Source organism: Oncorhynchus gorbuscha, linkage group LG13 (genome assembly GCF_021184085.1).
Source record: "Oncorhynchus gorbuscha isolate QuinsamMale2020 ecotype Even-year linkage group LG13, OgorEven_v1.0, whole genome shotgun sequence".
Lineage (NCBI taxonomy): Eukaryota > Metazoa > Chordata > Actinopteri > Salmoniformes > Salmonidae > Oncorhynchus > Oncorhynchus gorbuscha.
The window spans coordinates 18,821,326-18,834,227 of NC_060185.1; the positions used below are offsets into that span (position 1 = coordinate 18,821,326).

General features: G+C 45.0%; 1 protein-coding gene across 3 annotated transcripts in view; it reads left to right on the top strand.

Moving 5' to 3' along the window:
- Nucleotides 1-12,902, top strand: part of LOC123992559 (stromal interaction molecule 1-like) — a 53,158-nt gene that overhangs the window by 12,082 nt on the left and 28,174 nt on the right. For all 3 annotated transcript variants that reach the window (XM_046293773.1, XM_046293775.1, XM_046293774.1), the window contains exon 7: nucleotides 9,468-9,645. In XM_046293773.1, coding sequence (XP_046149729.1) covers nucleotides 9,468-9,645 — 178 coding nt within the window. The remainder of the gene's footprint in view (nucleotides 1-9,467; nucleotides 9,646-12,902) is intronic.

The window sequence follows — 12,902 nt, forward strand, 5'->3', positions numbered from 1 at the left end:
GCCATTTGTTTAGCAAATTCTGCAATCACATGAGCGCTATAGGAACCTGGCTAACCAAACAACGGTCTCTTGCTGGTGCACACTTGCGTTAACAAGGTGCATGTCCCGACCTGGCACTAAGTCCTACTAGTTATGGAGTTAACATTTACATTTACATTTAAGTCATTTAGCAGACGCTCTTATCCAGAGCGACTTAGTTAAAAGATCTGATAGGAAACAGAACATGTCAGTTGTATTTATGTGGAGCATGATCAGTCATTCCCACAGCAACCATGGGCCTGGATAAACAGGAAAAACACAGGACTAGGTTCCTGACAGCGATCTCAGTTACATATTTCAGCCTGTTGCAGCATGAATCTTTAGTCCCCAGAGGCTCCTGCTGTATCAGTGGTTGATCCTGTAGATACACCTGTTTTCCCCATGGTTTTCCTTCTGTAAATGTATGGCATTCTGTTGGTCATACCCTGTCAGTGGGGCTGGGGCTTTTGAGAAACTGCTGATGTAACGTCACCATTAGACAAGGGGGTTCCTGGGAATCGTACCAGAGAGGGAGAACCTGATGGATCACATTCTGGGGCTGCACCACAGACATTGTGTAGAGTGTTGTGGTGGTGGCTCTCTAAAATATTCTAATATTCTAATTCCGTTTGTGGTTCTCACCCTCAAAATCACACTTTTTATAAATAGAACATCAAATTGTCTTCTTTTAAGTGCACAACAATGTTTAAACCACATCAGGCACTTTTCAGGTCTGTGAAAAATCCAAGAAATGTTCATTTTTGACTGTAGAACAAGAATCCGTGATCAGGTTATGTAAGGAAACCAGAATATTAATGTCGCCTTGGGCTTCCTCTGGCCTTGAAGTTCTGTCTGCTCTGCTCTCCATACTAGAGAACGGGGAGGAGAAATAAAGGAGAATTGGGCTTGTTTTATAAGAAGGTTGCAGCAGCATCAGGAGAAGGGTGAGTTAGAAGTCTGTCTGGAATGTGTCATTGTGTTTGTTTAGGGAAGAGTCTCAGCTGAAGGAAGGGAGGGGGTTGTCTGGACATGACAGACTGTCTGCACAGCAGCAGCATTTTAAGACACCTTTCACAATGCTCCTGTCAGAAATGGACATTACTCCTTGTCTTGTCTTAATGGCTGACACATTTACCAAAGGGGACCCATTCCCCAGCCCTGTTTACGACTTATTACATGCAACTGGAGTGTTCACCTGAAGAATAAAACAAAAAGACCGGTTTGAGCCAAGTCATTCCCAGTCTAATGGTCAGTTAAACATGTCACTTTAGACTTTCTAGGCAACATTCCTGCTAATCAGCAACCTGTTTTCAAAGAAATAAGAGGCTAATGGAATGTGTTGGAGGAAAAGACCGACATGCATAATGTCTTTGGAAAGTCTTCAGTCCCCTAGACTTTTTCCACATATTGTTACGGTACAGCTTTATTCTAAAATGTATTAAATAAATACAATCCTCAGCAATCTACATACAATACCCTATAATGACAAAGTGAAAACGGGTTTTTATACATTTTAGCAAATGTATTAAAATGTAAAATCAAATTCTAATAAGTATTCAAACCCTTTGCTATGGTACTTGAAATTGAACTCAGGTGCATCCTGTTTCCATTGATCATTCATTTAAAATGTTTCTACAACTTGGAGTCCACATGTGGTAAATTCAATTAATTGGACATGATTTGGAAAGGCACACACCTGTCCCAAGTTGACAGTGCACCTCAGAGCAAAAACCAAGCCATGAGGATGAAGGAGTTGTCCATAGAGCTCCGAGACAGGATTGTGTCGAGGCACAGATCTGGGGAAGGGTACCAAAAAAATGTCTGCAGCATTGAAGGTCCCTAAGAACACAGTGGCCTCCATCATTCTAAAATGGAAGAAGTTTGGAACTTCTAAGACTCTTCCTAGAGTTGGCTGCCTGGTCAAACTGAGCAATCAGGGGAGAAGGGTGTTGGTCAGGGAGTTGACCAAGAACCCGATGGTAACTCTGACAGAGCTCCGGAGTTCCTCTGTGGAGATGGTAGTCCTTCTGGAAGGTTCTCCCATCTCTACAGCACTCCACCAATCAGGCCTTTGTGGTAGAGTGGACAGATGGAAGCCACTCTTCAGTAAAAGGCTCATGACAGCCGCTTGGAGTTTGTCGTAAAGCACTTAAAGTCTCTCAGACCATGAGAAACTAGATTCTCTGGTCTGATGAAACCAGGATTGAACTCTTTGACCTTAATTCCAAGCATCACGTCTGTAGGAAACCTTGCACCACGCCTACGGTGAAGCATGGTGATTGTAGCATATTGCTGTGGGGATGCTTTTCAGTATCGGGGACTGGGAGACTAGTCAGGCTTGAGGGAGAGATGAACAGAGCAAAGTACAAAGGGATCCTTAATTCTCCAGAGCGCTCAGGACCTCAGACGGGGGCAAAGGTTCATCTTCCAACAGGACAGGATTTTTATTTTTATTTTTTAAACAGCTGACAGGAGGCAGACTTACAAGGAAGGAAAATGGCGGACGGAAGACAGGGTGGTGCGGCAGGTGCCGCGTCTCATTCGAATGCTGTAATTTTATCTAAACCATCAGGTGTATGCCGATCCCAGCTAAGTAACTCATGCAAAGAGTTAAAGCGCAATTATGTGTTTTATCTACCGTACTCTGCCATGATTGTCAGTTATGTAGCTGCTCTACTGATAATCTCAGTGCATTCTTGCTGGGATGACACAATCAGTCTACTACCGGAGAATATCAACACCAAACACATTAGTTCACCGTTCCATGGGAGCGGACAGTACACAGCATACCATAATGTTCTGAATAATGGCCAAGTCTACCTCGCTCCTTATTCTACTGAACCGCTTAGGCGTAACAAACACCACAAGTCCAACATTTATCGGAAACTGTTAAACTACCTGTTCACTACCCTCCTGCTCTCCGGGGATGTACAACTCAATCCTGGGCCCAATATCACCGAGCCAGTGATACGCACCGGAGTGGAGAGCGGTGGAAGGCCTCGTCCACTGGTCGTCGCCGCTGTGGAGGTGGGTGAGTGCTATGGTCCTATGGTTTCTCTCGACTCACCCGGCTCCAGGATAGATTTTGACTCTTCAAACATACCAGAGTCGCTATATGCGATCCCTGACTCTGCTTCTGGTACGCAAGCTATTTTAATTAGTTCCCCGCATCCAGTGCAGGCGGGAGGAATTGTTAATTGCGCTACCGAACTGCCCCTAATCAAAACGAAACACAACGGCCTAAACCCAGCCGTCAGAAAACACAGAAAATGTAACTTTTTTCAATGTGTCAATCATTCTTGAGTCATCTGGGACCCACGAGCTAAGCCCAAGGGACTACTACCCCCTAGTACTTGAACATTCGTAGTGTCATTCCAAAAAGTGATCAAATTCAACATCTACTCACAGACTCCAACCTTGACTTTCTCTGCCTCTCAGAGACATGGCTCCATAAACACTCTCCATGTGCTGCTGTGATTGTGACTGGCTACAATGTTTTCAGGAGAGACAGGATTGAAGGAAGAGGAGGGGGTGTGATGATTTACATTAAAGAACATATCCGATGTAAACAAATTGAGTGGTCATGTAATAATGAACTAGAATGTATCGGCCTGAAAGTTACACTGTCTCCCCAAATGTCTTTTACCCTCATTGGAATGTATAGGCCACCTTCCACCAAAAGTGTGTTTTTTGATCAGTTTAATACTATGCTTAGGGAATGTGATTTTGGGAAAGAGGTCATCTTAATGGGAGATTTTAACATTAATTATGAAGACGAGTGTTGTAGGAAAACCCTCAAACTGATTACTAATACCTTTGACCTTACACAGCTAGTTAAAGGGCCAACCAAGGTGACTTGTTGCTCTAAAACACAGATTGATTTGGTGTTCAGTAATAAACCAGAGAGAGTGACTAAATCATTCAATATGGTTACTGGGCTGTCTGATCATAATCTGACACTTATAGCCAGAAAGCTGTCTAAGAGCAGGTTTAACCTCTCTACTGTTAGAAAGCCGGATCAACTCAGAATACCTAAGAGTGAATTAAATTATTTTGAAAAAGCAATTAAGGGAATAAACTGGAATGATCTCTTGTCCTATACAGACGTGGAAGCTGATAGTCAGGTTTTTCTATCTACAATCCAGACTACAATAAATGGCTTCCTAAAGAAAATCAAATCCAAACCTGGCCAAAAGAGCACTCTTCCTTGGCTAAATGGAGAAATCTGGAAATTGATGAAAGAACGAGATTATGCTCTAAAAATAGCCCTAAAATCTAAATTAGAGTATGACAGACATAGGTTTACCATGTTGAGAAATAAGGTGATGAAAGAAATCAGACAGGCCAAGGCAAGGGAAATTCTAAATTGATATGGGAGAATCTAAAAAAGTTAACAGGGAAAGACTATAGTAACACTGCAAAAAGACTAGAAATCATGGTGAATAACAATCTAACACAGGATGCAGTCGAAATAGCAATAGCCTTCAATTCCTACTTTATTGACTCTGTCAGGGTACTGACACAGAACCCCTCCACTGGTTTCTTGGGCTCAGTGCTAGTGAATGACACTCAACCTGTCTTCATCATAAGGGAGGTTTCTGAGTCAAAGGTGAACAAGGTGATTAGCTCAGTAAAGAACTCTAAAGCCAAAGATGTGTTTGGGATGGACTCTACCTTTCTTAAAAACTACAAAGAGTCACTCATTGGCCCCATTACTAAGGTCACCAACACATATATTGGTCTCTGTGTGTTTCCAAGGGTATGGAAGTCGGCCATAATAACGGCCATCTTTAAATCAGGCGACCCTGCTGACATGAGTAACTACAGGCCCATTAGTATACTACCTGTGGTGTCAAAGGTTGTTGAAAAGTGTGTAGCCGAACAACTGATTGCCCACCTCAACAACAGCCCCTTCACATTACACTCCATGCAGTTTGGCTTCAGAGCGAAACACTCCACAGAAACGGCCAACTGCTTTCTTCTGGAAAATGTGAAGTCCAAGATGGACAAAGGGGGTGCTGTTGGGGCTGTGTTTCTGGACCTAAGGAAGGCTTTTGATACTGTTAACCATGACATTCTCATCACAAAATTGTCCAAGTTCAACTTTTCCCATGATGGATGAAATCATACCTTGAAGGCAGAACTCAGTGTGTCAGAGTGAGCAATGAGCTGTCGCCCACTCGTAGCTATGATGTGGGCGTGCCCCAAGGGTCAATACTGGGGCCCCTCCTGTTCAGCCTGTACATTAATGATCTTCCTTCTGTCTGTACTGGGTCTGAAGTTCAAATGTATGCAGATGATACAGTGATGTATGTGCATGCAAAGAGCAAATGACAAGCTGCACAAGAACTCACTACTGTAATGGTCCAGGTTACAAAGTGGCTCAGTGACTCGTGTTTGCATCTCAATGTGAAAAAAACAGTTTGCATGTTCTTCACAAAGAGGGCAACAGATGCTACTGAGCCAGATGTCTATGTGTCAGGGGAGAAGCTCCAGGTGGTATCCGATTTTAAGTACCTTGGCATCATACTTGATTCCAACCTCTCTTTTAAAAAGCATGTGAAAAAGGTAATTCAAATAACTAAATTCAACCTAGCTAATTTCCGATTTATACAAAATTGTTTGACTACAGAGGTAGCAAAACTGTACTCCCCCACTTAACATACTGCTTGACTAGTTGGGCCCAAGCTTGCTGTACAACATTAAAACCTATTCAGTCTGTCTACAAACAGGCTCTCAAAGTGCTTGATAGGAAGCCCAATAGCCATCATCATTGTCACATCCTTAGAAAGTATGAGCTCTTGAGTTGGGAAAATCTTGTGCAATACACTGATGCATGTCTTGTATTCAAGATCCTTAATGGCCTGGCTCCCCCCTCCACTCAATATTTTTGTTAAACAGAAAACCCAGACATATGGCAGCAGATCCACAAGGTCTGCCATGAGAGGTGACTGTATAGTTCCCCTAAGGAAAAGCACCTTTAGTAAATCTGCATTCTCTGTGAGAGCTTCCCATGTCTGGAATACACTGCCATCAGACACACAACTGCACCACATATCACACTTTCACAAAATGCTTGAAGACATGGCTAAAGGTCAATCAGATTTGTCAACATGGTCCCTAGCTGTGTGTTGCCGCTTTCCATGTTGTCTGTAGCTTGTGAGGTGTGGAAACACTTTGTTGCTTTTACGAATTTTGTCTTGCTGCTTTTTGTTCTATGTTGCTCTGTCTATATGCTAGGTCTTGCTTGTCCTATGTTGCTCTATGTTGGCTATGTTTTGCTTGTTCTATGTTGCTATTGTCTATATTGTAATTGTTTTTAATAACCTGCCCAGGGACTGCGGTTGAAAATAAGCCGGCTGGCTAAAACCGGCACTTTTACGGAAACGTTGATTAATGTGCACTGTCCCTGTAAAAATTAAAAATAAACTCAAACTCAGACAACAACCCTAAGCACACAGCCAAGACAACACAGGAATGGCTTCGGGACAAGTCTCAATGTCCTTGAGTGGCCCAGCCAGAGCCCGGACTTGAACCTGATCGAACATCTCTGGAGAGACATTTACATTTAAGTCATTTAGCAGACGCTCTTATCCAGAGCCTGAAAATAGCTGTGCAGCAAAGCTCCCCATCCAACCTGACAGAGCTTGAGAGGATCTGCAAAGAAGAAATTCAAAATACAGGTGTGCCAAGCTTGTAGTGTCACACCCAAGAAGACTCTAGACTAATTTCTGCCAAAGGTGCTTCAACAAAGTACTGAGTAAAGGGTCTGAATATTATTGTAATTGTCATATTTCTTCAAAAATCCTGTTTTTGTGTTGTCATTATGGGGTAATGTGTGTTGATTGTTGAAGGAAAAAATCAATAAGGCTGTAACATAAAAAAATGTGGAAAGGTCAATGGGTCTGAATACTTTCCGAAGGCACTGTAACTACCAAAATAAAGGAAACACCAACAGTGTTTTAATAGGGCGTTGGGCCACCATGAGCCACCAGAACAGCTTCAATGTGCCTTGGCATAGATTGTCTGGAACTCTATTGGAGGGATGTGACAACATTTGAGATATTACATCATTTGGTGTTGATGGAAAACGCGGTCTCAGGTACCACTCCAGAATCTCCCACTTTAATAATGTTTACATATCTTACATTACATTTTGGCGGATGCCAGGAGAACGCTACCTGCCTGAATGCATAGTGCTAACAGTCAAGTTAGGTGGTTGAGGAATCATGGTCTGGGTGCTGTTTTTCATGGTTCAGGATTGGACCCTTAGTTCCAGTGAAGGGAAATCTTAACGCTACAGCATACAATTACATTCTAGACAATTCTGTTGCTCCCAACTTTGTGTCAACAGTTTGGGTAAGGCTCTTTCCTGTTTCAGCATGAAAGTGCCCCTGTGCACAAAATAAGGATCATACAGAAATGGTTTGTTGAGTTGGTGTGGAAGAACTTTACTGGCCTGCACAGAGCCCTGACCTCAACCCCACCTTTTGGGATGAATTGGAACCCCCGACTGCGAGCCAGGCTTAATCGCCCAACATCTGTGCCGGACCTCACTACTGCTCTTGTGGCTGAATGGATATTCCAACATATAGTGGAAAGCCTTCACAGAAAAGTGGCGACCAACTCCATATTAATGCCCATGATTTTGGAGTGAGATGTTTGACGAGCAGGTGTCCACATACTTTTGGTCATGTAGTGTATATTAGATCATTAATAATATTATGAACCCTGCTATCTCTCCTCTGCCAGACCACAGACACACAGCTCTGCTGTACTGCTACTGTAGGAAGCCATAGTGCATTGTTCCCATATAGGCAGACCGCGGGACAAATTATTCCCACAAGTGATTTTTATTAAAGACATAACTTTAAAATCAAAAGGAAATCAGCTCAGTGATTTTTAATTTATGAAATCTGTTCCCAAGTATTCCCATGCCTAAATAGAGGCTTATGTGATGATATCCCAATGTAGTTGATGTTAAAATGATTCTGTTTTTGTCAAATACCATATCTGTTTGGGTTTGTTGCGGTCCATTTGCAGTGTACAAATGATTTATAACTATGTTCCGCCCCCCGATAATCCGCTGAAAGAAAAATGTCCACAGCTGACTGTAATTGGGGACGCCTACCCTAGAACTTTATAGCCCAGCTCGTTCCCCCTCGTATGGTTTTTCTGGTTGCTATATCTTTGGCCCGACACCAGTCTAGTCATTCACCACTATCCGGCCAAGTTCCACTGTCAATGACCAACTGTGTTTGTACTGAATTATGTAGGCAAGGCTACAAGAGCCCACACAGAGCTCTTGATTCATGACTGAGGGCAAGTAAATATTGCTTGCCTAATGATGAGCACATTACCCTATGTCGGTGACATTAAAGGGAGTCCTTGTGTCAGGGGGATGTTGTTTTTCTATGAGACGGAGGGAGGTCTTTGTTCCATGTCAGTAACAGCCAGCAGAGAGAGCTTAGTGTGTAAGGCTTGTTTGTAAGTTGGCACGCCCTCTGAGCCTGTATAGAGGGATGCCAGGCCCAGACTTTAGCTGACACTCCACGTCCTCTTTTGTTTCACTCCAGGAAATAAGCGCTGTGTTTGCTAATAGGTTATGCTATGTGTTTGCGTAGATCTTATCCCTTTCCAGGCCCTACGGTGGCTCACTGCTTTAAGAGAATGGGCATTGTAATTCTTTGTCTCTCTGTGCTTTAAGGATGATGGATCGTGTCTAAGGTGTTGTGGCTAATTTTACATGAGGGTTAGTTGCTGCCTGCCTGGCTGTCGGTGACTGAGGAATGGGACTGTTCTGGATCCCTTAGGATGGCAACATTATGACAGAGGACATTCACACCTCTCTACCCCGGACCGAGTCAATCCCTCAGAGGACAGGACGGGTGAGATGGTGGCCTTCAGGGCTGGGGGTTTGATTCGTTGCCTTATGTAAATGTAAACTCCCATGTCTGTCATCGTATTCTCAACGTGTTCCTCAGCATCTTTTAGCAGACTGAAATAGTGTGTTAATCTGCCTTTGTCCTGGTGCCACCCCCCCCCCCCCCACACACACACACACTACTATCACACACTTCTATTGTACAGACCTCGCCACAGTACAGTATCATGACTTGAATTCATCCAGTTTCACATTTTCACATCATCAGTTCACCACCATTGAGTTCTCTGGATGAAGGGACAATCTGAAAACGTTGCCGCCATACAATGTGTGCTAAAGGGATGCATTTAGGAAGCCCTTTATCTCCTTAACCAGAGTCAGATCAAATAGTCTACATGAGTGTCTGCATCCAGTATGAAGGAAGTTGGAGGTAGTTTCCCGAGCCAATGCTAACAGTTACCATAGACTTCCAGTCATTGCGCTAATGCTAGGGGAAGTAAATAAAGGGCTTCTTTGCCAAAATCCTGAAGTATCCATTTAACCGAACACTTTTCTCTCTCCCCAGTGAATAGACATAACCACCTGAAGGACTTCATGCTGGTGGTGTCCATAGTGATCGGCATTGGAGGCTGCTGGTTCGCCTACATCCAGAACCGTTACTCCAAGGACCACATGAAGAAGATGATGACGGACCTGGATGGACTACAGAGGGCTGAGCAGAGCCTGCATGATCTACAGAAGAAGTGAGTTTGTCTTTCACTTTAGCCACTGTAGCAGAAGGAAGTAGGCCAATGTAAGCCCATAGAAGTAGTGACTGAATGATGTCATTCTAGAATTCTAACGGAGCCTCATTTATCTGCTGGTGTTTCATAGTATCAGCCAGTTCCATGTTGTTTTTGGTACTAATCGAGGCTCTCTCTATTAGGCCTGCTTCATTAGCAGATTAATCATTGGTTTGCTGTTCTCATAATAAAACGTCTCCTACTTGATGTTGTGGTGGCTTGACGTTGTGGTGGGAATTTGGGGACAGTCTGTGTCCTTTTAGTCAAGAATTAGCAGCTTTTTCAAGTTTGTCATGTTGAAAGGCCAATCCATAATCCAACGGAAACAGAAGGTGTAGGTTTAACTGTTCTGAGACCATCAGTTGAGTTCCTCATTCTATAGATGTAGTATTTATTAGGATCCCCAATTTAGCGGCTACTCTTCCTTGGGTCAACTTTTAGTGCGGTCATTAAGCGAGGACAAAAAGATCCTGTCCGCACAGAGTGGAAGTGATTTCTATGGAACAGCAATGAACATCCTCTGAACTAAGCCTCACAGCTGATAACAATGGGATCTTGGTGTCACCTGTCCATGGAAATTATTTTTCTTCATGATTATTCTGCAAACACCTTTTGAAACCTGAGCTAGCATATGCTTGTGGTTTGACTCGGAGAGAGAAACACCTTTTGAAATCTGAACTAGCATATGCTTGTGGTTTGACTCGGAGAGAGAAACACCTTTTGAAATCTGAGCTAGCATATGCTTGTGGTTTGACTTGGAGAGAAACACATTTTGAAATCTGAGCTAGCATATGCTTGTGGTTTGACTTGGAGAGAAACACATTTTGAAATCTGAACTAGCATATGCTTGTGGTTTGACTGAGAGAGAAACACATTTTGAAATCTGAGCTAGCATATGCTTGTGGTTTGACTTGGAGAGAAACACATTTTGAAATCTGAGCTAGCATATGCTTGTGGTTTGACTTGGAGAGAAACACATTTTGAAATCTGAGCTAGCATATGCTTGTGGTTTGACTCGGAGAGAGAAACTGAAGTCTTTGGTTTCTCCCATTTGGAATCTAGTGGAAGTTTACCTAAACTCCCCTTCCTCTTCCGTGGCCCTCTCTCTCTGGCTTCTGTCCTGGTCACTAGTGTTATAGCACCCCACACAGCTGCTTTGGTGGGGTGTTTCTGTATCGTGACAGGGGAGCGGAAAGTATGTCTTGCAGCATGGTGTAGTGTGGCTGTTGAATACAGACCAACAGGCTCATTCTCCATTCCAGAGCATGGGGACAAGCCAGGAAGGTGAAACTCTTTCCCCTTTGCCAGGAGGCTCAAAGCGCTTTCCCCTTTGCCAGGAGGCTCAAAGCGCTTTCCCCTTTGCCAGGAGGCTCAAAGCGCTTTCCCCTTTGCCAGGAGGCTCAAAGCGCTTTCCCCTTTGCCAGGAGGCTCAAAGCGCTTTCCCCTTTGCCAGGAGGCTCAAAGCGCTTTCCCCTTTGCCAGGAGGCTCAAAGCGCTTTCCCCTTTGCCAGGAGGCTCAAAGCGCTTTCCCCTTTGCCAGGAGGCTCAAAGCTTTCCCTTTGCCAGGAGGCTCAAAGCGCTTTCCCCTTTGCCAGGAGGCTCAAAGCGCTTTCCCCTTTGCCAGGAGGCTCAAGCGCTTTCCCCTTTGCCAGGAGGCTCAAAGCGCTTTCCCCTTTGCCAGGAGGCTCAAAGCGCTTTCCCCTTTGCCAGGAGGCTCAAAGCGCTTTCCCCTTTGCCAGGAGGCTCAAAGCGCTTTCCCCTTTGCCAGGAGGCTCAAAGCGCTTTCCCCTTTGCCAGGAGGCTCAAAGCGCTTTCCCCTTTGCCAGGAGGCTCAAAGCGCTTTCCCCTTTGCCAGGAGGCTCAAAGCGCTTTCCCCCTGGCAGACAGACTGCCTGGCTGTCCTCCCCTTCTTTATGCTGCAGTCTAGGCTTGGGTGATAAACCGTAAACCACGATATTTTAGAAATCCAGATGGCATGATTTTCAATACCTTAAAAAATAAATTTTATTTATTTACATTTACATTTAAGTCATTTAGCAGACGCTCTTATCCAGAGCGACTTACAAATTGGTGCATTCACCTTATGACATCCAGTGGAACAACCACTTTACAATAGTGCATCTAAATATTTTAAGGGGGGGGGGGGTGAGAAGGATTACTTTATCCTATCCTAGGTATTCCTTAAAGAGGTGGGGTTTCAGGTGTCTCCGGAAGGTGGTGATTGACTCCGCTGTCCTGGCGTCGTGAGGGAGTTTGTTCCACCATTGGGGAGCCAGAGCAGGGAACAGTTTTGACTGGGCTGAGCGGGAACTGTACTTCCTCAGTGGTAGGGAGGCGAGCAGGCCAGAGGTGGATGAACGCAGTGCCCTTATTTGGGTGTAGGGCCTGATCAGAGCCTGGAGGTACTGAGGTGCCGTTCCCCTCACAGCTCCGTAGGCAAGCACCATGGTCTTGTAGCGGATGCGAGCTTCAACTGGAAGCCAGTGGAGAGAGCAGAGGAGCGGGGTGACGTGAGAGAACTTGGGAAGGTTGAACACTAGACGGGCTGCGGCGTTCTGGATGAGTTGTAGGGGTTTAATGGCACAGGCAGGGAGCCCAGCCAACAGCGAGTTGCAGTAATCCAGACGGGAGATGACAAGTGCCTGGATTAGGACCTGCGCCGCTTCCTGTGTGAGGCAGGGTCGTACTCTGCGGATGTTGTAGAGCATGAACCTACAGGAACGGGCCACCGCCTTGATGTTAGTTGAGAACGACAGGGTGTTGTCCAGGATCACGCCAAGGTTCTTAGCGCTCTGGGAGGAGGACACAATGGAGTTGTCAACCGTGATGGCGAGATCATGGAACGGGCAGTCCTTCCCCGGGAGGAAGAGCAGCTCCGTCTTGCCGAAGTTCAGCTTGAGGTGGTGATCCGTCATCCACACTGATATGTCTGCAAGACATGCAGAGATGCGATTCGCCACCTGGTCATCAGAAGGGGGAAAGGAGAAGATTAATTGTGTGTCGTCTGCATAGCAATGATAGGAGAGACCATGTGAGGTTATGACAGAGCCAAGTGACTTGGTGTATAGCGAGAATAGGAGAGGGCCTAGAACAGAGCCCTGGGGGACACCAGTGGTGAGAGCGCGTGGTGAGGAGACAGATTCTCGCCACGCCACCTGGTAGGAGCGACCTGTCAGGTAGGACGCAATCCAAGCGTGGGCCGCGCCGCCGGAGATGCC